The sequence below is a fragment of the Mus pahari genome, chromosome 4 (assembly GCF_900095145.1).
Source record: "Mus pahari chromosome 4, PAHARI_EIJ_v1.1, whole genome shotgun sequence".
Taxonomy (NCBI): Eukaryota; Metazoa; Chordata; class Mammalia; order Rodentia; family Muridae; genus Mus; species Mus pahari.
This window is the reverse complement of record NC_034593.1, coordinates 96,379,185-96,399,978: the sequence shown is the minus strand read 5'-3', so window position 1 is coordinate 96,399,978 and position 20,794 is coordinate 96,379,185. Positions and strand designations below refer to the sequence as shown.

At 35.6% G+C, this 20,794-nt stretch overlaps 1 protein-coding gene across 3 annotated transcripts in view; it reads right to left on the bottom strand.

Annotated features, from left to right (window-relative positions):
* Positions 1–769: 769 nt before the first annotated feature.
* Lrif1 (ligand dependent nuclear receptor interacting factor 1) overlaps positions 770–20,794 on the bottom strand; it is a 54,045-nt gene continuing 34,020 nt past the window's right edge. Inside the window, exons 1-4 of one of the 3 annotated variants that reach the window (XM_021196457.2) lie at positions 15,830–16,260; positions 4,180–5,647; positions 2,673–2,948; positions 770–1,913 (exon numbers count right to left, since the gene is read on the bottom strand). In XM_021196457.2, coding sequence (XP_021052116.1) covers positions 1,467–1,913; positions 2,673–2,948; positions 4,180–5,647; positions 15,830–15,891 — 2,253 coding nt within the window. In that variant the 5' untranslated portion in view covers positions 15,892–16,260 and the 3' untranslated portion in view covers positions 770–1,466. Of the gene's footprint in view, positions 1,914–2,672; positions 2,949–4,179; positions 5,648–15,829; positions 16,261–20,794 lie in introns of those variants that run through there. The other 2 variants (XM_029538076.1, XM_029538075.1) reach the window with 2 other exon arrangements.

The window sequence follows — 20,794 nt, the reverse complement described above, 5'->3', positions numbered from 1 at the left end:
AGTACAGAGCTAAACAAAGAATTCTCAACTGAGGAATACCAAATGGCTGAGAAACACCTGAAAAAAATGTTCAACATTTTTTCAATGTAAATCAAAACAACCCTGAGATTTCATCTCACTCCAGTCAGAATGGCTAAGATTAAAAATTCAGGTGACAGCAGATGCTGGCGAGGTTGTGGAGAAAGAGGTACACTCCTCCATTGCAGGTGGAGTTCACTATACTCTTAAACTATCCCAAATCAAAAATTAACCAGAGAAAATGGATGCTTCTAAAGAAAAACTGTAGCGAGAAAAATCTTCGATGTGACTACAGTCCAGACCTACCTTTCAGAAAATCTATGCAACACATGTATGTACATATACTACAAAAGTAAAGAAGCTGCTAAGTAACATATAATTTTAAAATATAGTATTTTGAGTGTGTGTTTGTGTGTGTGTATACCATATGTATATAGATGCTAGAGGTCACAGGCAGCATTTGGTCTTCTGGAGCTCTAGTTACTGGTGTTTATGAGACGCCACATGTGGGGGCTGATAATTGAATTTAGGTTCTCTGGAAAAACAGCAAGTGCCCTTAACTGCTGAGTGATCTTTCCATAAATTATATCTTTGTAAGACATAATTTGTAAGCCAAAAATAAAGTATATCACCAAATAGCCTAAAGTTCAAAACTTTCTTTAGGACTACAATATTGTAGACATGCAAAAAAAAAAAAAAAAAAAAAACCATACACCTTTCACATTGAAAAATATCTGAATACATTTATTATAATAGATTTTATTGATGAAATAAAAATAACAATATCAAATAGATCATATCATTTTTAGGAGTAAGAAGACCAAGACCGTCCACATTAAACTCAGTGGTAAAGTTATGCTTACAGCTGACTTTATACCTTGGATTGTAGAATTTATACACAATATTCTTAGGGTAAGACCTGAGGAATTTAAAACATTTAACAGAAACCCTATACAAAACTGCTCAACTTGGAGAATTGCATTTCACAGAAAAATACCCAACTTTTCTTCCAAAACAAGTACAAGTCATGACTCAACCCTTTTTAGAACTTTTTTCATATACAAAGACACTTTCATAGAGCCTTTACAAGTAACAGAGTAGCCCCTTATAACTTGCAGTTACTTTTTAGTTCCCCATCATATACAGGTGTCTAAGTATAGATGAAAAACTCCAGAAAGAATGAATTTGTAACTTTTAAATTACTTTCCGAGTTGTGGGACAAAAATTCCAGTTTTCTGTTAAGGATATAGATTATCCTCTTCATTCAGTATATTTATATAACTTGTTTGTTATATCTAAGCAGACATTTAGTTGTTAACAAATGTCATGACTTTACAGTGGTTTTATACAAGATTTGGTATCATCTCCAGTTTCAGGCATCCAGTGGGGATCCCTGACAGGTAGGCGAGAACTACTGTAATAATGTAAGTCCTTTATCCATAGACATTTTATTGTTTTTGGTACATCTTCTTACGCAATTCTTCAAGAGCTGCCTCTTTTTCTCTTAGAATTTGCTTAAGTCTTCTTATTTTTTCATCTCTGATGGTTTCTTCTAGTTCTGGTGGTGTCACTGGAAAAATATCTTCAGTAAAGCTTCTATTAAAAAAAGTACTTTGTTCACAAGATGTGCTTGAACTTAACGTGCCTTTTTCCTGCTTCTCATGAGAACAGTGTTCTGCCTCAGTTCTCTTGTCTTCCCCGGTTGTACTATGGCTTGTGACAATGTTAGGTTGTGATATATCTGATGTTGGTAAAATACTACTAAGGAGTTGGGAACTAGCAACATCAGTTCCATTCATGACGTTCATGACTGTGTCATCAGCGTTCTCAATTTTTCTCTTTTTTGTTTTACCCATCTTCTTCAAGGTTTCCGCTTTTCTTTTCTTAGAGAAACTCTGTTGCAATGTTGAATAAGAAAAAAAAAATGTTATTACTGTGCCACATGCTCCCAAATCAAAGTTGGCAGACAAATAATAGCAATTAAATTTGACTCCACAAATTTCAGTGCATACAACTATGGTAAAAACTGAATGCTACTAAGTGGTAGCAAAATGAAAAGTCACAATCATAGTCCTGGAGAACAAGCTGGTTTATTTACACTTTCTGGCATAAACTGGGTATCAAAAGCCATGCTGACCCATCAGTGAAATGAAACCATAACTAAGAAGTACCAAGTTTTTTATTTCACTTGCAAAGTAGGCACTTAAAGAAACTTTTCCTTAAGAAAGTTTATCTGAAAAGGTTGAAGATCAGAATACTAGATTATAATGTTCATAGGCGTAACTATAGTGAATATATTAATGACTATAAATGCTGCTTAACATGTAAGTGTTAATATTAATACTCTAATGAATATCCATGCTTATATTTTCCCCTACACTTATCTCCTTTAAGAAATTCTTTAAAATAGGATAACTACTTGTAAGGCTTTTGACTATTTTCTTACATTACAAATGGAAAAAAGGTGACTAAAAATACTTAGAACTCAAATAAATCAGGAATATATTTTTATCTGTGTAAGATTTGTCATTGTTTAATGTGAGATATCTGCAAATTTGGCAAAAACCTAAAGTACATTGAAAACCAAATAAAACATAATTATAGTCATATGTTTGTCACATCTAAAAAATGCCATATACTTTAAAAACTGTTACCTGTTTTTCTTCTTCCTTCACCACAAAGTTTGCATCTTTGTAAGAACTACTTTTCACCAAACTGTTAAAGAAATTAAAACCTTTTCCAGAGCCCAGATGGTCAGGAATTCGAGTAAGACATACTCTCAAATCTTTAGTGAGACCAAATATCTTTTTAAATTCAGTATCGTTCTTCAGACATGATGCCTTAATATTAGTATGGCTTCCTTGAGAATATTTCTTGTCACTTCTTTCTTGAATTTCCTTTTTTATTACTGATGCCATCTCATATTGGGTCTGGAAACGAGAAAAAAAAAAAAAAAGACATATTGCTAATTCCTTGTTACTTTATAGGACTAGCACATAAGCAATTGTCTAATCTTCCACAAGAGACCAGTTCATGCTTTAAAACAATTGTATTACAATTATATTTACCATGCATTCAAACAACTGGATTTAAATACAAACAAAATATTCACAATATTAATCTTTAGGTTATTGTACAGAATAGTAACACAAGGTCTGGTTTCAAGTAAATGAGGTGATGCTAGGTATGACAACAATTTTAAAATAATCTAGGCTAGGCATGGTACCCTGTAAATCAGGCACTCACACTCAGTAGGCAGATGCAGGATGATGGTAAATTCAAGGCCAGCCTCAGCAACATACTGAGACACTAAAAAACTAAGTAAAGCAAACCAAACCAAAACGAATCAAAACAAAATTACAGTAAAATCTGTACAGAAAGTTTGTAGTTTTCTGGAAAAGTCTACTATCTTCAACCCATCTTGCTCGTATTACAATTTACCTCCTTGTATTTAAAATGTAATGATTTCTGTACTGAAGGGGATAGCCACTAACATTAAGTCATTAAGTAAGCAAGGACAGTGGCTACACATGTATTTTAAGAAGAAAATGGTAGCTGATAGATGTTATTCAATTAGAGTCAACAGAAAGAAAGGCTGAAAGAAACACACATCCTAAAAAACCAAAACTCCCGCTATGTCTTAAGGCACAAACACTCAATGGTACGGATAAAATCTTATTTAACTTACAGGTTCTGATGACTTCTACTTCACCCATTTCATGGCACTTAAAAAAATGAATGTTTTCTCTTGATCATCACCAAAAACAAAGCAAGAAAATATTTTAAACCCTGTCTCTTATATACACAAAACTATATCTTTTCATATACAAATACGTGTATATACAGTATACACATGTCACATAATTTTACTCATCTTTGAAGACCTATCACTCTCCAAATCTTCTGAACTTTGTTCTGTGATTGACTTTGTCTTATGGATTTGGCGAGCTAAATAATGAAAGAGAAAGATATTGCTTAGGCTCTACTACTTGTACTCAAATATTTATTCAGATGAAAATTTTAAGCAAGCATGTGTGATAGGGTGTGTGTGTGTGTAGGAGACAGGTATCAGATAATTTTGAGAATTAAGAAATAGTTTCCACACACACACACACACATATATATATATATAAAAAGAGCATCCTGACATGGGAAAATTACCTGTGATTCTTGGTCTCTGAAAACACACTGTTGAGAAGTAACAGTTGCTGCATCAACAGAGGAACATATTTTCTCTATGTTCTGGACGAGATTTCCTTTTCTGGGGGCATTCTGTCCTGTCCTAAATCCATCTGGAGAAACTGGGTTTATAAATACAGTCTTACTCTGTTTAAGGCAATGAGTGGACTGGTTCCTAGTATGTGGATTTGTGACAGAAAAAGATGGTCTCTCCACTTTTTCATTCTTCTCTGCTCTTAGACTGGCCATGGAAGCAAGCTGGGAATGTGAAAGTGATTTTGTCTTCAACTGAAAAGATTTACTTTTAAACAAAACACTATTTAAAACCTCTCTGGATATTTCTGTGACTCTACCTGAACTTACTACCTGTGATGAATCTTTTAGTGGAATATCAGAAGAAACAGAATTCTGCTGGTCAATTTTTGATGGTAGACCGTATGTCCCCTTTTTATTCAACCAGACTTTCCCATTAAACATTATCAAAGCATTATCTTTAATAGGTTCACTTACGGCCTGTGTCCTGCTAGAACTGTTGGTACTCAACATAGGTGTATCTATTGTATTATCTCCCAGATTTTTTCTACCCACAAAAGTGTTTAAAACCTTTGTAGCCACATTATTTGAAGACTTAACAGGAACAAGACATGGAATTCCAGGCCGTAGATACTCCTGAAAAATCGAGTTCACTGGAGCAGCTTGAGGATGCTGACCACCTTTTAATTGTGTTTCTGTAGCAACATTTGGTGGAATTTGCGAGGTACTGAATGTCACTGGTTTGGGGTAAATAATCTGAGTTCTCTTGGTAACAATAAATTTCACTGAGTTTACAGGACGCACAGGTATGTGGGAGACCACAGCTGTTCCTGAGGGACTTGTGGTTGCAGTTCCAAGTATCTTTTGCTGAACCAAAGGAGGCAAGGATGATGCAAGGACAGATTTCACTTCAGCATGGACTGGAATCTTTAAATGATTCCCAGAAGGCAAAATTGAAGAATTCACATTTGCTGGGAGACTTGGGTTATTGACTATAAAATAAGATGAATCATTTTGTGTTGAGGGAGGAATAGTAAATATTTGCCTGGTGAGTTTATGAATTTTCACACCATGATTCTGAATGTTAGAAATTGGTGGTGTAAAATTTCCAGTCCCCACAGAAGTAAGTCTATCTTTTCCTGTTGTATCTATTGCTCCTGTAAAAAAACATTTTGTAGTATTGGCTGGCTGAAAAACAGGCAACTGAACGGATGCATTTGTGGAAGAGCTGGAAATCTGAGTTTGAAAAGTAACTTGAACTGGTTTCTCAGTATTCCCTTTCAAACCGTGAGACATGACTGGAGATTGAACTACTGGGATAAGACTTCCAGAAGATTTAGGAATTGGAAGTAATTGCAGAAGGTTTTTTCCATCGGTGCCAATCGTAGGAACTACTTGGTACATGCACCCTGAAATACTTAAAAGAACATTTTAAGTAAATAAACACAACATACTACAAGTTCTATACATTTTATTTTAAAACAAGTATTTTCAATTATTTTAGATAGTAAAATTTAATAACATTTTGTAATGTCGAGTTCGCTATGTAAGACATCATGGAATAGACTTTGAAGAGAAGATAAAATCATATCAGTTTTAATTCAGATCTTACAAGCAAGTTATGAAATCTTAACATTTATTCCAAAATAAAAAGGTTTCTAATTTTTATTCTAATATTAATGCTATTAGAAAAGACTTGTTACACTACAATCATTCTTTTTCTTTAATTCTTTCTAATCTCTTCCTTTACTTGTAATGAGGGCTTTGATTCCAACACTAATTATGCTACTATCTTCTTTTCTCAACGAATTCTAATGCCAACATTTTTCTCCTGTTTGAGATCTCTCATGGGGTGATACTTTAATTTCCCATGTTTTTATATGTAGATTTAATGGGCATGCTCATGTGCTCATGTATCAAAATTTCCTTTTAATTATTTCCGTGTACATTAGGTTTCATGTTCCACACTGAGTATAGCAATTGTTTCTAATAATTTCCTATCAAGCAATTCAAACTTAATACCAAGGAAATTTTAGCTGAGAGGTGGAGCATACTGGAGAGAAAAAGTTTAAAACTAGTTCATTGCAATGTCCATTATTATGAGCCATGTTTTAAATACAAATTGTCAGTTTTACAAAAAACCAAGATACATAAATCTCTGTATAATACATTTTTCGTATGTTATTTTGTATAGACTTATCAAATTGTTTATACTTAAAATCAGATCCTCAAAAGTATAGTGCTCTCAAGGAATGCAGGACAGTCAGATCACTCTAGCTGAGTGTTTCTCTACTATACAACTCTATCTTGAGCTCCAGTCTCAACATAAATGATACTTCCTAAGAGATACATTCTCTAGCCAATTTAACTATTTTTGTCCTTCATAATAAAATGTCATTTAATTTCCCTCATGCCAAATTATTATATATCTACATTATGTGTCTACAGACTCTTTCATGGTATTGCCTAAAAATATAACTGTGGAGTACATATTCCATTGAATCAATATATCCTTAGACGACTAAACAAATGAAGAAACACTTAAAAAGACAAACATTAATTTTTAAAAGTGTACAGTTCTGTTTTACAGGTGTGATTTTAAAATCAAGTATAAATGAAAATATCCATACCCAACATTCTATGTATCCTCAATATAACCCAAATATCATACTATCTTCAGAAAGTTTTGAAATAGTCCTCTATGTATGAAAATGCATACTAATTTTTAGCAAAGTTTAAGAGAAATATGGTGGAGGGGAGCCTTAATTCTTGCTTTTGGGGTTTAAAGACCCACCTGCATTACCATTGCACAAAGTACACTGTAAATTCAACATCAATTTATTCAGAAGTAAATGAAAATGTATTCAGTGTGGGTCAAACATGGTGGCTCATGCATGTAATATTAGAACTTAGGGGTGGAAGCAACTGGAATTGAACTTGAGCAACAATACAATACCAAGTCTTGAAACCAGCCAACCAACCAAGTACTGAGTTTTATGGTTCAAACACAAAGCTCTGTTAGGGAAAAGGGTCAAGGATTTACAGCCTGTATGCTAAACCTAAGTCATTTTGGTTTTATGTTAACTCATACCTACATATAGTTTCACATTTTAAATGGATGAAAAACACTTCAAACAGGAATTCTGTACTATAAAAAGTCATGAGACTAAATTACAGTATCCAAAACTAAGTTTTATTATTACACAGTGTCTGCTGCCTGCAGCCACAAAGTTGAATATTTACAAGAGAAAGAATGGTTCTCAAAGACTAAATATTTTCTATTATAATTCATAAACAACATACTTACTAAATCCTTCACTAAAACTAGATACATAAACACAAATAGGTAATTATCATGAAGATGACATATTTGAAGATGACATATTTGAAGAGACGGTCTATAACTGCACCTTTTCCTTAAATATAATCATTCCAAAACTTTTAACCATTTTGACAACTTTTCCTAACTAAAATAATAGAAATCTTTTTATTCTGTACTTCCCACCACATTGTCTCTTAAGTACTAATTGATTCTATTTCATCAATAAAATATTGTTGTATCAGTTTTGGGATACAAGATATATATGCGACCTCTCCTCTGCCATTTTATTCAAATCTTGTGAGCTTCTGAAACTCCACATGGCCATACTCTTCAAAATTCCTTGGAATTTTATCTTAGGTGCCTGTATCAGAGTATATAAATTCTGCGTTCTCACCTTGCTATTTTGACCTATTCAAAATATCCTGCTGACATTACCTAACGTTCTCTTATTTGTTAAAACCCTTTCCACATGGCTTTTTAAACTTTCTGGTTCAAGGAAACATTATCTCTGTTTTAGCCTACAGTAGCTTTATAATTAATCTTTTCTTCCCCTTTACGTAGGTGTGTGTGTGTATTCTTTGCATTTCAGTTCAATGGGTATATTAGTCTAAATATGTCTAAGCCATATGAGTGATTTTCAACTATTCTTTAAGCAACTGAAAGAGAATAATTATTTTTCATGCAATGGAAGCCAAACAAAGAAACAAAATTATATTAAAAGTTTCTTGGAGTCAAATAGGATTAAGGCTAAACATCTACAGTAGAAACAATGACATGAGTCATTAATAGTTTTAGTAAGACTAATTTAGGGGAGAAAATCATGGATTTGTAGACATAAAGACAGTAAGTATGAGCTGGGCGGTGGTGGCACATGCCTTTAATCCCAGCACTTGGGAGGCAGAGGCAGGCGGATTTCTGAGTTTGAAGCCAGCCTGGTCTACAAAGTGAGTTCCAGGACAGCCAGGGCTACACAGAGAAACCCTGTCTCGAAAAAACAAAAAACAAAAGACAAACAAACAAACAAAAAAAGTAAGTATGGAACAGCAACAGACAGGTAGTTCAATGGAATAGATCTGAAGACCCAGAAATGAACCCACACACCTATGTTCACTTGATCTTTGACAAAGGAGCTAAAACCATTCAGTGGAAAAAAGACAGCATTTTCAACAAATGGTGCTGGCTTTAATGGCAGTTATCATGTAGAAGAATGCAAATTCATCCATTCTTATCTCCTTGTACAAAGCTCAAGTCTAAGTGGATCAAGGAACTCCATATAAAACCAGAGACACTGAAACTTAGAGGAGAAAGTGGGGAAAAGCCTCAAAGATGTGGGTAAAAGCCTTGAAAATATGGGCACAGGGGGAAAATTTCTGAACAGAACAGCAATGGCCTGTGCTGTAAGANNAAAAATCAACAAATGGGACCTCATAAAATTCCAAAGCTTTTGTAAGGCAAAGGACACTGTCAATAAAACAAAAATGCTACCAACAGATTAGGAAAATATATTTACCAATCCTAAATCTGATAGGGGACTAATATTCAATATATATAAAGAACTCAAGAAGTTGGACACCAGAAAACCAAATTACCGTATTAAAAAATGGGGTACAGAGCTAAACAAAGAATTCTCAACTGAGGAATTCCGAATGGCTGAGAAGCACCTGAAAAAATGTTCAACATCCTTAATCAGGAAAATGCAAATCAAAACAACCTTGAGATTCCACCTCACACCAGTCAGAATGGCTAAGATAAAAAACTCAGGTGACAGACAGCAGATGCTGGTGAGGATGTGGAGAAAGAGCAACAGTCCTCCATTTCTGGTGGGATTGCAAGCTGGTACAACCACTCTGGAAATCAGTTTGGCAGTTCCTCAGAAAATTGGTCATAGTACTACTAGAAGATCCAGCAATACCACTTCTGGGTATATTCCCAGATGATGTTACAACTTGTAATAGGGACACATGCTCCACTATATTCATAGCAGCCTTATTTATAATAGTCAGAANCTGGAAAGAACCCAGATNTCCCTCAACAAAGGAATGGATACAGAAAATGTGGTATATTTACACAATGGAGTGCTATTAAAAACTATTAAAAACAATGAATTTATGAAATCCTTAGACAAACGTATAAATCTGGAGGATATCATCCTGAGTGAGGTAACCCAATTACAAAAGCACACATCATATGCACTCACTGATAAGTGGATATTAGCCCAAAATCTCAGAATACCCAAAATACAATTTGCAAAACACATGAAACTTAAGAAGGAACACCAAAGTGTGGATACTTCCATCCTTCTTAGAATGGGGAACAAAATACCCATGGAAGGATTTACAAAGACAATGTTCGGAGCTGAGACTTAAGGAAGGACCATCCAGAGATGCCCCATCTGGGGACCCATCCCATAAACAACCACAAAACCCAGACATTATTGCAGATGCCAATAAGATGTTGCTGACAGGACCCCGATATAGCTATTTCTTGTGAGGCTATGCCAGTGCCTGGCAAATACAGAAGTGGATGCTCACAGTCATCTATTGGATGGAGCACATAGTCCCCAATGAAGGAGCTAGAGAAAGTACCCAAGGAGCTGAAGGGGTCTGCAGCCCTGTAGGAGAAGCAACAATATGAAGTAACCAGTACCCCCAGAGCTCCCTGGGACTAAACCACCAATGAAGTAAAACACATGGTGGACTAGTGTCTCTAGCTGCATATGTAACAGAGGATGGCTTAGTTGGCCATCTATGGGAGGGGAGGCCCTTGATATTGTGAAGATTCTATGTCCCAGTATAGGGGAATGCCAGGGCCAGGGAGTGGGAGTGGGTGGGGTTGGAGAGCAGTGAGAGGGGGAGCGGATAGGGGGTTTTAGAGAGGAAACTAGGAAAGGGGATAGTATTTGAAATGTAAATGAAGAAAGTATCTAAAAAATAAAAAGAGTGACAATAAAAAAGAAAAATAGGAGTACAAGAAAAAGAAAAGTAGGGGTTATGGGGGATATTTTCACAGTGCAAAATATACACTTGTATGGAAATCCTAAACATATATAAAATTTATATTTCTACATTATAGAAAAAAAGACAGTAAGTATATATTAACTAACAACTTTAACTGTCAAGAGGGGAAAATCGTACAAAGTAGCTAGAGGGGAAGTGGAGTCAGAGGGGATTTTTTTTTTTCTTAAAGTGAAATAAACTAGAGCATATATAAATCAGTACTTTATTTTTTCCTTCCTTTCTTCCTCTTTCTATTTTTTTTTAAGAAAATAAGATTTCTTTTTTAAAGGTTGGAGTCATATACAATAATAAAAAGATTATAAGGCAGATATAAGACCAATGAGAGGAACTTGTTATACAGTGTTAATAAACTACAATATAGTTCTCTTTTGTGGTTTATTTTCTTTAACTCTACTAAAATGTCACTCTCAACGTTTATCAAGTATGCCTTCAAACTTAAGTCTGTCATTTCTTTACCTGTTCTTTACATGGGGTGACAGTTACTACACCTTCCTTATGAAGTTCTCTTTCATGCTTTCTATTGAGGCCAATGTGTTTTTTTCTTTCTTCTTGGCTTTAATACCTCTGTATTAACTTTTCTGCACTTTACATATTTGTCTTTGATTATTTTCCAAATATACTTGCCCAGTTTATTTTAACCCTGTCTATTTTAATCCTGTTTTACTCCTTCACGATTTTCCCCTTAAGAGACTGAACTAATTTTCATGGCTTTAACTATTTCTCTCAATTATTTCCTTTGCAATAAAGAATATTAGTTACATATTTTTACTCCTAACTCACATTTAATCTTCATTTTATTTTTGTGGTCTTTTGACAAATATTTTAATTTAAATACCAGCATTTAAAATTCAACAAGTTAAAATTAATCTTTATTAAAACTAGTACTATACTCTACTTTCCAATCATGTAACATTTCTGTTCACATAGATATTGAGTTCACATAGATTAATCATTCAATTAGCTTTGACTTATCTGTATTACTTTTTAAATCCATTTATAGCACCACAAATACATGCTTATGAAATGTACACAGCTGAGAAATATAACTGAACAAATAAGAAACTTTTTAATATTTCACATGCTAAGTTAAAAGGTGTCCCTACTTTTGCTTTACAAAAAATAAACTATATGCAGTATAATCTCTCTCTCTCCTCTCTCTCTCTCTCTCTCTCTCTCTCCCCGACTTACCTACCAAAGACAGAAAAACAAATGTGGCTTTCTCAAGCCTACATATTATTAGAAATTCATATAATCTATCACAGACCACAAAATCTTTAAGGCTAGCTTATTCTATTCATATCTCTTCTGTGTCTAATAGAGCAAATTAAAGTATTAGCTGAATTGATTCCTACAAGCTATTAAAATATGATTTGATTTACTACAACAAAATTAAATGAGTTCTTAAAACTGAAATGTGGACTTCCAAAGAAAAAGTGATAAGTCAGAATAAAATTCATACATACTCTTTCAACCAATATACACATTTTTCAGATTTAGTAGGAATCTTCGACTTAACAATTTAACTAAAAATCACTACACTTTCTTCAAGATATCACACTGTGTAGTCTAATGTTATCAATAGGTTACTTAGAATTAATAGGCAGTTTAGTCACTTCGAATGTTTAGTGCACTAATTATACATTAGACAATTTGAACTGAGAAATGACACTAAGGAAAAAAAAAAAAAACCAAAATTTCAAGACTTAAAAAGAGAAAGGAGAAATATAAAGGTTACAGGCTTCTAATTCTGACTTTTAGACATGCTGGCTAAGTTTGCAAAACCTACTTAACTACAGTGGCATATAGTTATAGTTCCAGGTACTCAGAAACTCAAGTAGGAGCAGGAGGATCACTAGTTCTCGATTTAAGATGCCTGATCAACACAGTCATAGCCTAGCTCAAAATTAAAAGTCCTGATAAACATGATAACAAAACTTTATAATTTCTGAGGTTTCTGGTTTTGTTTTATAATCATCACTCATGGATTAGAAATGAAATAACATGTTGGAGGCTAACGAAATTTTATGGTTTTGAAAATAACGTATTTTTATCTGCTAGGAGACCGAACTTTCCCTTCTTACTATTTATAAAAATACGTAAGAGGTTATATGTTACAATTCATATATTAAATACTATATATTATTAATGGATAATATCACCATTAATTCTAATCCTAAAAGTCAAGCAATACAGACCTCCACTGTCATCAATATTTTAGCTGAAACAAATACAAGGGTTTAAAATATTTCAATAACTTATACAGAATTACATGCTTTCCTTAAGGAGTCTTATTCATACTTTATATACAAAGCAAGGTTCAATAATTCAATTGCATAAGCTAGTAGATTAGGGACAGAGTCCAGTTAGCTTATATGGTGTTAATGTCTCTCCAAATCTACTCTGAAGTTGTAAAGATAAAACTTTACAACCAAAGACATCAACCAGCAATGAAACATTTTCTTCCCAAGTGAATGAAGCCACATGCTGAGAGCAGTAATTTTAACTGGACATTTATTTGTGTTTGTCTCATTTAATTCACAAATATTGACAAGAAAACTGGCATAACATCTTCTCAATAAATTTTAGTAATTTCCTAATGAGGTATTTGTATTTTTCATTTCATTTCTTTAAATCTAATCCCTATTTTCTACCATCTTATCCAAGCCCTCAGATTTCTGAAGTCATCTGAAATACAATCTTCATTCTAAACCAGCACTGTCACTAGTTACTCAAACTATACACCTAATCTCATCATTCTTATTCCAAAAATTTTCTGCCCAATCAATCTCCAATAGATGAAATAGTTACCAGACCAAATCAACCTTTAGAGCTATTATGCTACCTGTCAGAGTAAATAAGAATTCAATGCAAATCTTAATAAATTAAATGACTGCTACACTGCAAATATACAGATTTTTGCACTACTCTTATAAAACTGAGTTTCCTATTTTTATGCTTGATTAAATTAGATACATTAAGTAATAAATACGTTATGACAATACTGCTCCGAATGTTATATCAGAAAATTTAAGAAATAAAAGCATGAAAATATAACAAGGCACAAGAATATAAACCAATGAATTAAAGAAGTTGAAAGTACTTATGAAAGTAACCAAAACATAATTGAATTTAAAAACATTTTTCTAGCTTAAAAATTTGCCAAAATTGTTAGAAAGTGTTTAAAAGAGAGCCCAAAGGCATAATAAAAAAACTTTAATGCATCACTTAATCTTCTGGGATTAGAAAAGAATACGATCTTAAACACCTAAGTTATATCATATATAATATATCATATACAGGTAAAATATAAAATTATTTACTAAAAAGCATTTCTTCTTTTGCTTTTCTGTATAGGATACAATCTATTTTTAAATTTCCACAAAATACAGACTACGAAAGAGCTGTCTCTAATGATATATAACATAACATTTCTTTCTGTATCAACAGCTCACTAGTTACTGTTAATGACTTTTTTGGGGGCGTGGGGGGTACTTGCATAGTAACAGCTTCCTATAGATCCAGCTACTGGCAAGGCTGACACAGGATGGTCACTTGTTTTTGTTAGAGCAGGGTTTGAATGGAAAATGTTTTTTAAAAAAACATCACTGTTGTTTTTTCATTGCAATTTGGGTATGTATATACTTGTAACTAAAAGAAACCTACTTCTGTTATAAACAGGTCACAAATTCATGTTCTTTAACCTGGAGCAAATATTTAAATAATCCTTTCTTTCTTAAATTATTTTTCTGTTGTTATCAAAATATTACCAGATACCATTATTTTTATTAGAAAGAGAAACATTAGGGTCATAAATGGTAACAAAGCTGCAATAAACACCAGGAAGATTTTCTTTTTTCAACCACAATCCCCTTTCATGAGTTTTGCTCTTAGATTTTACGTTGTTCATTTACTTTTTACAGACTTATTAATCTTTGCTTCTCAACAAACATACTCATTAACTCTGGAAAGCATAAATGAATTTATTCCTTAAGGGATATTTTGTTGTTCTTGCTTTTATTTCATCTGGATTAACACAAAATTAAAAGAAAAATGTTACTGGTGGTTTCCTAACCGAAGAAGACTGTCAGAACCCTTTGTAATCCTAATACAACGGAAACCCAGGTTGGATTGTGGGCAGCCTTTCCTACCTAATCAGAGTCATACAGTGTTCGAACTGTTCCTTTGTAGAGACAACCAATGAGATGCACTCCTTTTAGACCCGTTTCTTTTTTTTCCCTTTTATTTATTTTATTAGATATTTTCTTCATTTACATTTCAAATGCTATCCCGAATGTTTCCTATACCCTCCCCCCACCCTGCTCCCCTACCCACCCATTCCCACTTCTTGGCCCTGGCATTCCCCTGTGCTGGGTCATATAGTTTGCAAGACCAAGGGGCCGCCTCTCTTCCCAATGATGGCTGAATATGCCATCTTCTGCTACATTTGCAGCTAGAGACACAAGCTCGGAGGGTACTGGTTAATTCATATTGTTGTTCCACCTATAGGGTTGCAGACCCCTTCAGTTCCTTAGGTACTTTCTCTAGCTCCTCCATTGGGGGCCCTGTGTTCCATCCAATAGCTGACTGTGTGCATACACTTCTGCGTTTGTCAGGCACTGGCATAGCCTCACAAGAGGTCGCTATATCAGGGTCCCTTCAGCAGAATCTTTCTGGCATGTGCAATAGTGTCTGGGTTTGGTGGCTGATGATGGGATGGATCTCCGGTTGGGGTTAGACCCGTTTCAAATGTGTTACCTGGAAAAACACACTTCACATTTCAAGTCTTTACTTTTCTCCATATTAGTTGAAATTTTCAAATACTAAAGTCCCTTGTTCTAGAACACATTTTCTAAGTACATTAAAATGGGACTATTTTCACTTGAAGGTACAGCGCCCCAGGGCTGCACTTGCTAATCCACGATGGGTGTTTTGGTAAGTGTTTGAGATTCTTGGAGCATCGCCCAGTTGGTTTTTCCTCCTTGGGTATCTACTTGTTCCGCCTATGAAATTCGAGCGGATGGCATGGGGAGCGCTGGGGGCCAAGAGATGCTAACATTTCCGAGAGGACTGAGATCCAGGGGCTCTGGAGCGCGCGGTGTGGGGTGGATGCGGTGGGAGGAGGTGTGCTGTGATGGCGCTGAGCTACCACATCACCCCCAGCTAGCTCCCGGTGCCCGGCTGAACGTCAGCTGACGCAGCCACGACAACCTAAGTCACAAGGTGTGGGCGGGCGCGTGAAGGACTGGGAACTGGTACTTACCAGTGCGAGCCTGACTTTTCCTCTGCGGTTTTCAGAAAGACGTTCTGGAGACGATTAGACATTTTAGATGGGTGGGAGGGGGTAGGGCAGTGAGTACCGGGGGGACAGCGTCCCCAAGTAGGCGCGAACCAGAGCGCGAATGTGGAGGGGCAGCGTCTGAGGCGAGCGAACGGAAGGGTGTGACGGGAGATAGTTGAGAGGGCGGCTCCCCCAGCTTCCGTGGGAAGTGGCTGTAGAAGCCGGAAGACGCATACCTCCTTGCTCAGGCAAGCTCACAGTTTTCCGGCGAGTCTCCTCTGGCTATGTGACGCATCACAGCCAGTCAGAGAGGACGTGGGGGCGTGGCATCAATAGCACCGCTCTCAACAGGGCCTGATCAGAGTCCGCGCCCACCAAAACCGAGCTCCTAGAGGCAGCGATCTTAGGCATACAGCTACGTCACATATGGTTACCAAGGCGAATGGATCGCCATGGACCCGCCCTTATGACGTGGTCCAATCGACAGCGAAGGTTGACATCTCTTCTTCCGGATCAAAGGAGGAACCAAAAGAGAAAGTGCTTTCACTGCCTACATGACATGAAATACTTCCGGTGTCAGGCTTAAATTGTCTGCACTTGTACATGCGCTTTTGCAAGCCAATGTAATAATGTCTTCCTTAGCAGTTTTATTCAGTAGACACGGGCAGGCATTTAGTAGTTGCCATAAATTGTTGAAAACCTTTATCTCCCTTCTCATGGCTAGAAGTGATTTTTTTTTTCTGTTTCTTGAAGTTTTGCCTCTACATTAATCGATTAACCATTTTCTCCATTCCCACACTAATACCTTAATTAAAACTGTATTATTGTCATATATTCAATTCCTTGAGTGTCTGTGCATTAAATCCCCCGTACAAACTTTTTGAAACGCTTCTTTTAATTTCCAGAAACCAGCTCTCAGAATTCTCTAGACTCATACAGTTAATGACTATTTGAGAATTGGGATCACACTGTTTAATGGGTAGGAGGAATTCTAGTTTAATTAGGTGTGGAATATTATGAAAGTGTTTTCAAAGATAAAATTTTATTTGGCATAGGCAATCTTGTATGCTGTGCTGTTCAAATTCAGAACACTGATAGGGTAGACAATTTGAAGGATTACATGGTTATTTCAAAACAGAATTACTTACCAGGCTTGGTGCCACACATATGTACTTCTAGCACTTGGAAAGTACAAGCAGGAGGTTAGGGGCTTTAAGGTCACCCTGGGCTATATAAGTAGAAGGCAATCAAGAACTACATGAAATCTTATCTCACAAAAAGGGAAGAAGAAAGGTTTACTCATGCCCCTAACTGCTAAACGTTAAAAATTTTAAGAACTTCAGGTTTTGATATGTTAAGAGAAAGTTCAATAAAGTACCCTGATCTCATACTAAAGACATCAGGAAAGATAAGCAGCCCTTAATGCTTTCAAGCTTTATGGCATCTTTTGTCTATGAAATCAAAGTTACTAGGAAACAACAAAAACAAAGAAACCAAATGCCTTTTGCCACACATTGTGGTGCACACCTTTTGGTTCAGAACTCAGGAAGAGGAAGGTGGGTCTCAGACTTTGAGGTCAGCTTAATCACCAGAGTTCCAGGTTAGCCTGGGTTATACAGTGAGATCCTGCCTAAGAGTATGTGTGTGTGTGTGTGTGTGTGTGTGTGTGTGTGTGTGTGTGTGTGTATGGGGGTGCGGCAGTTGGGAGACTGCCTACCTTGTTTGCTATCTTATCAATTGCCATTTATTGATTATATTTTCCAGTGGGGCTTTTCTTATTCATCAGGGCTAAGGCTTCAAGACTTTCACAGGTTGGGCTATACAGATGTTGGGAGGACAGGAAGTTTATTAGATATCAGTTTCTGTGAAAGAAAAATTTGGCAGAGAGAGAAATTAGCCTGAGATACATTTCCACAAATATCTTCTCTGCCTCAGTCCAATTCTGAAATAGCTCTCAAAGTTTTTCCTGTAGAGGAAGAAAACATGAGGGTTTATGCTTATAATAATCAGTCACTGCACCCATGCTGTGACCACAAGAAAAATCGAGTTTCATTCCCATGTTTAAGAAAGAATTCTGTAGTCAAGGCAATAATGGAAAGAGGCTGATATTTGAGGCATGTCTATTGGCAAGAGTCCAAGTGTTATAATAATAAGAACATAGCCACAAAGAAAATTCTGGGAATTGGATCACAGCATCCTATATGCTTATTAAACAATTCATGCAGCTCTTTGTTACAATTAATGCAGTTTATCCCACACTTAAAATTTTTAGTCAGCAACACTATTATTCTCTCACTTTTAAAGAAATGGCAATATACTTTACTTTCTAACTTTTGATCTACTTGGTGTGTTATAATAGTCCATTTCTGTTTATTAAATAAATGAGTTCTCATTCCTTGTTCCTCTTATTTTCTAAAATTATTTGTCCCCAGCTGATAATATCCCTTCCCATGATTTTAATTACTACCTCTTACCTATTATTACTCTACAAAATGTATACATAATAGCATATTCTAGGCACTGATAAGTGCTTTATAAATAGACACTCATTTATGCCCCCCCAAAAAAAATCCCAGTAAAATAATTATACAGAAAGTAAGAAACTAGCCATTGAAAGGGCAAATAACTCTCTGGAAGTTACACAGTTGGTGATTGGTAGAGCTAAGTTGTAAATTTAGGTTGTTTGTCTGAAGATTCTGTGTCTCTCCCTCCTAATTCACAAATATATATTCAGTAATTCTTATCGTTACATATAGCTGGGTTTTAATGTGCATTGGTGAGATCTATTGAGTGTTTTAAAAATCATCTTCAAATGAAATATGTTAAAAAATAGCCAGAAGCAGGAAATAACCCAGATGTCCCTCAACCAAAGAATGGATGCAGAAAATGTGGTTCATTTACACAATGGAATGGTATTCAGCTATTAAAAACAAAGGCATTATGATTCTTTCAGGCAAATGGATATAACTAGAAAATATCATCATGAGTGAGGTAACTCAGACCAAAAGGACATAGATGGTATGTACTCACTGATAAGTAGATAGTAGCCAAAAAGTACAGAATACCTAGGATACAACTTACTGACCATAAGAAGTATAACAAGCAGAAATGCCCAAATGAGGAAGCTTCAACCCCACTTTGAAGGGGGAAGGATATGGGTGGGAGATGGGAGGAGGGAAAGGAGAACAGGATCAGATACTGAGGGGGAAGTGGACAGGGGAGACACCCAGAGGGCCTAGAGAATAAATGTAAATAAGCAGCCTCAGGGAGTGGGAGGTGGGGAACCCTCTAGAGAGTATCAGTACCAGAGACCTAGGAGGTGAAACACTCAGGACTCATTGGGTGTGACCTCAAACAAAATGCCCAGTACTGGGGAAAGGTAACTCAAAGAGTCCACCTCAAGTAGATAGACACGGCCTCAAGTGGAGGGACAGTTACTAACTAACCCACAGTCAAAATTCCTGATCCAGAATTATTCCTATCTAAAAGAACAGCAGAGACAAAAATGGAGAAGAGATTGAATTAAAGGAGGTCCAATGACTGTCACAACTTGGGATCCATCTCATTGGGGATGTGTGTGCGGGGAACCAAGGCCTGATACTACTATGCTATGATGTGATTATAAACAGGAGCCTAGCATGGCTGTTCTCAGATAAGCTCTACCAGCAGCTGACTGAGACAGAAGCAGATACTTATACCCAACCATTGGACTGAAGTCAGAGACTTATATGGTTGAAATAGGGGAAGGACTGAAGAAGCTGAAAGGGAAAGCGACCCCATAGGAAGATCAGTAATCTCAACTAACCCAGACCCCAGGGAGCTTCCAGAGACTGAGCCACCAACTAGGAGCATACATGGGCTGGTTTGAGGGCCCTGGAACATATATAGCAGAGGTCTACCTGGTCTGGCCTCAGTCAGAGAAGCTGCACTTAATCCTGGAGAGCTCTGAGGCCCCAGGGAAGGGGAGGCAGAACTGTTGGAGGGGGTACTGAGGGTAGAAATGACAGGAATATGAATAAATAAAATAATTTAAAAGAAAATAACACGAGAAAGAAATGAAAATTTTTTTACTAAATATTCCATTTTTGTGTCATCTAAGATAGCAGAAATCACTGAAAAACAGTGAAATAAAAGAGAATAATGAATTATATTTGAATATAGCACAGATACTTCTGTATTCAAGAATCACATCAAGGATAGATGGAAAAAGATATTCAAAGAAAATGTACCCAAGAAGCAAGCTGGTGTAGCCATTTTAATACTTCACATAATAGACTTTAAACCAAAATTAATCAGAAGGGATAGGGAAAAAGAAAAAAAATCCACCAAGAAGATATTGCAATTCTAAACAATTATGCACCAATCACAAGAGCACCCTAGTACATAAAAGAAAAACCACTATAGTTAAAATAATTTATTGGTCCTTACACAGTGACAGGGATGATTTAAATAATGTACTCACACCAATATACAGGGCATCCAGACAAAACTAAACAAAGAAATACTGAAGCTAAATGAGATCATTAATCAAATGGACATAATAGATATTTATAGAATATTTCACCTAAATACAAAGATACTCAGTAGTTCAGGGAACTTTCTCTGAAATTTAAACACATATTTAGACACAATTCAAGTCTAAACCGGTATAAGATTGAAATAACCACCTGCATCCTATCTGACCACAACAAATTAAATTAAATTACATTAAATAACAAACTCATAGAAACAGAAAAAAATCACTACTGAATATTTTTAAAAAATGAATTAAGACAGAAGTTAAGAAAAAAATTTAAGAAATATCAGAACTAAATGAAAATGAAAACAGCATTTGGGACACAATGAAGGAGGTTCTAAAAGCACAAATGCATCCATAAAACAAAACTCTGGAGAGATCTCTGCTAAATAAATTAAAATAACACCTGAAAGTGCTAGAACAACAAGAAC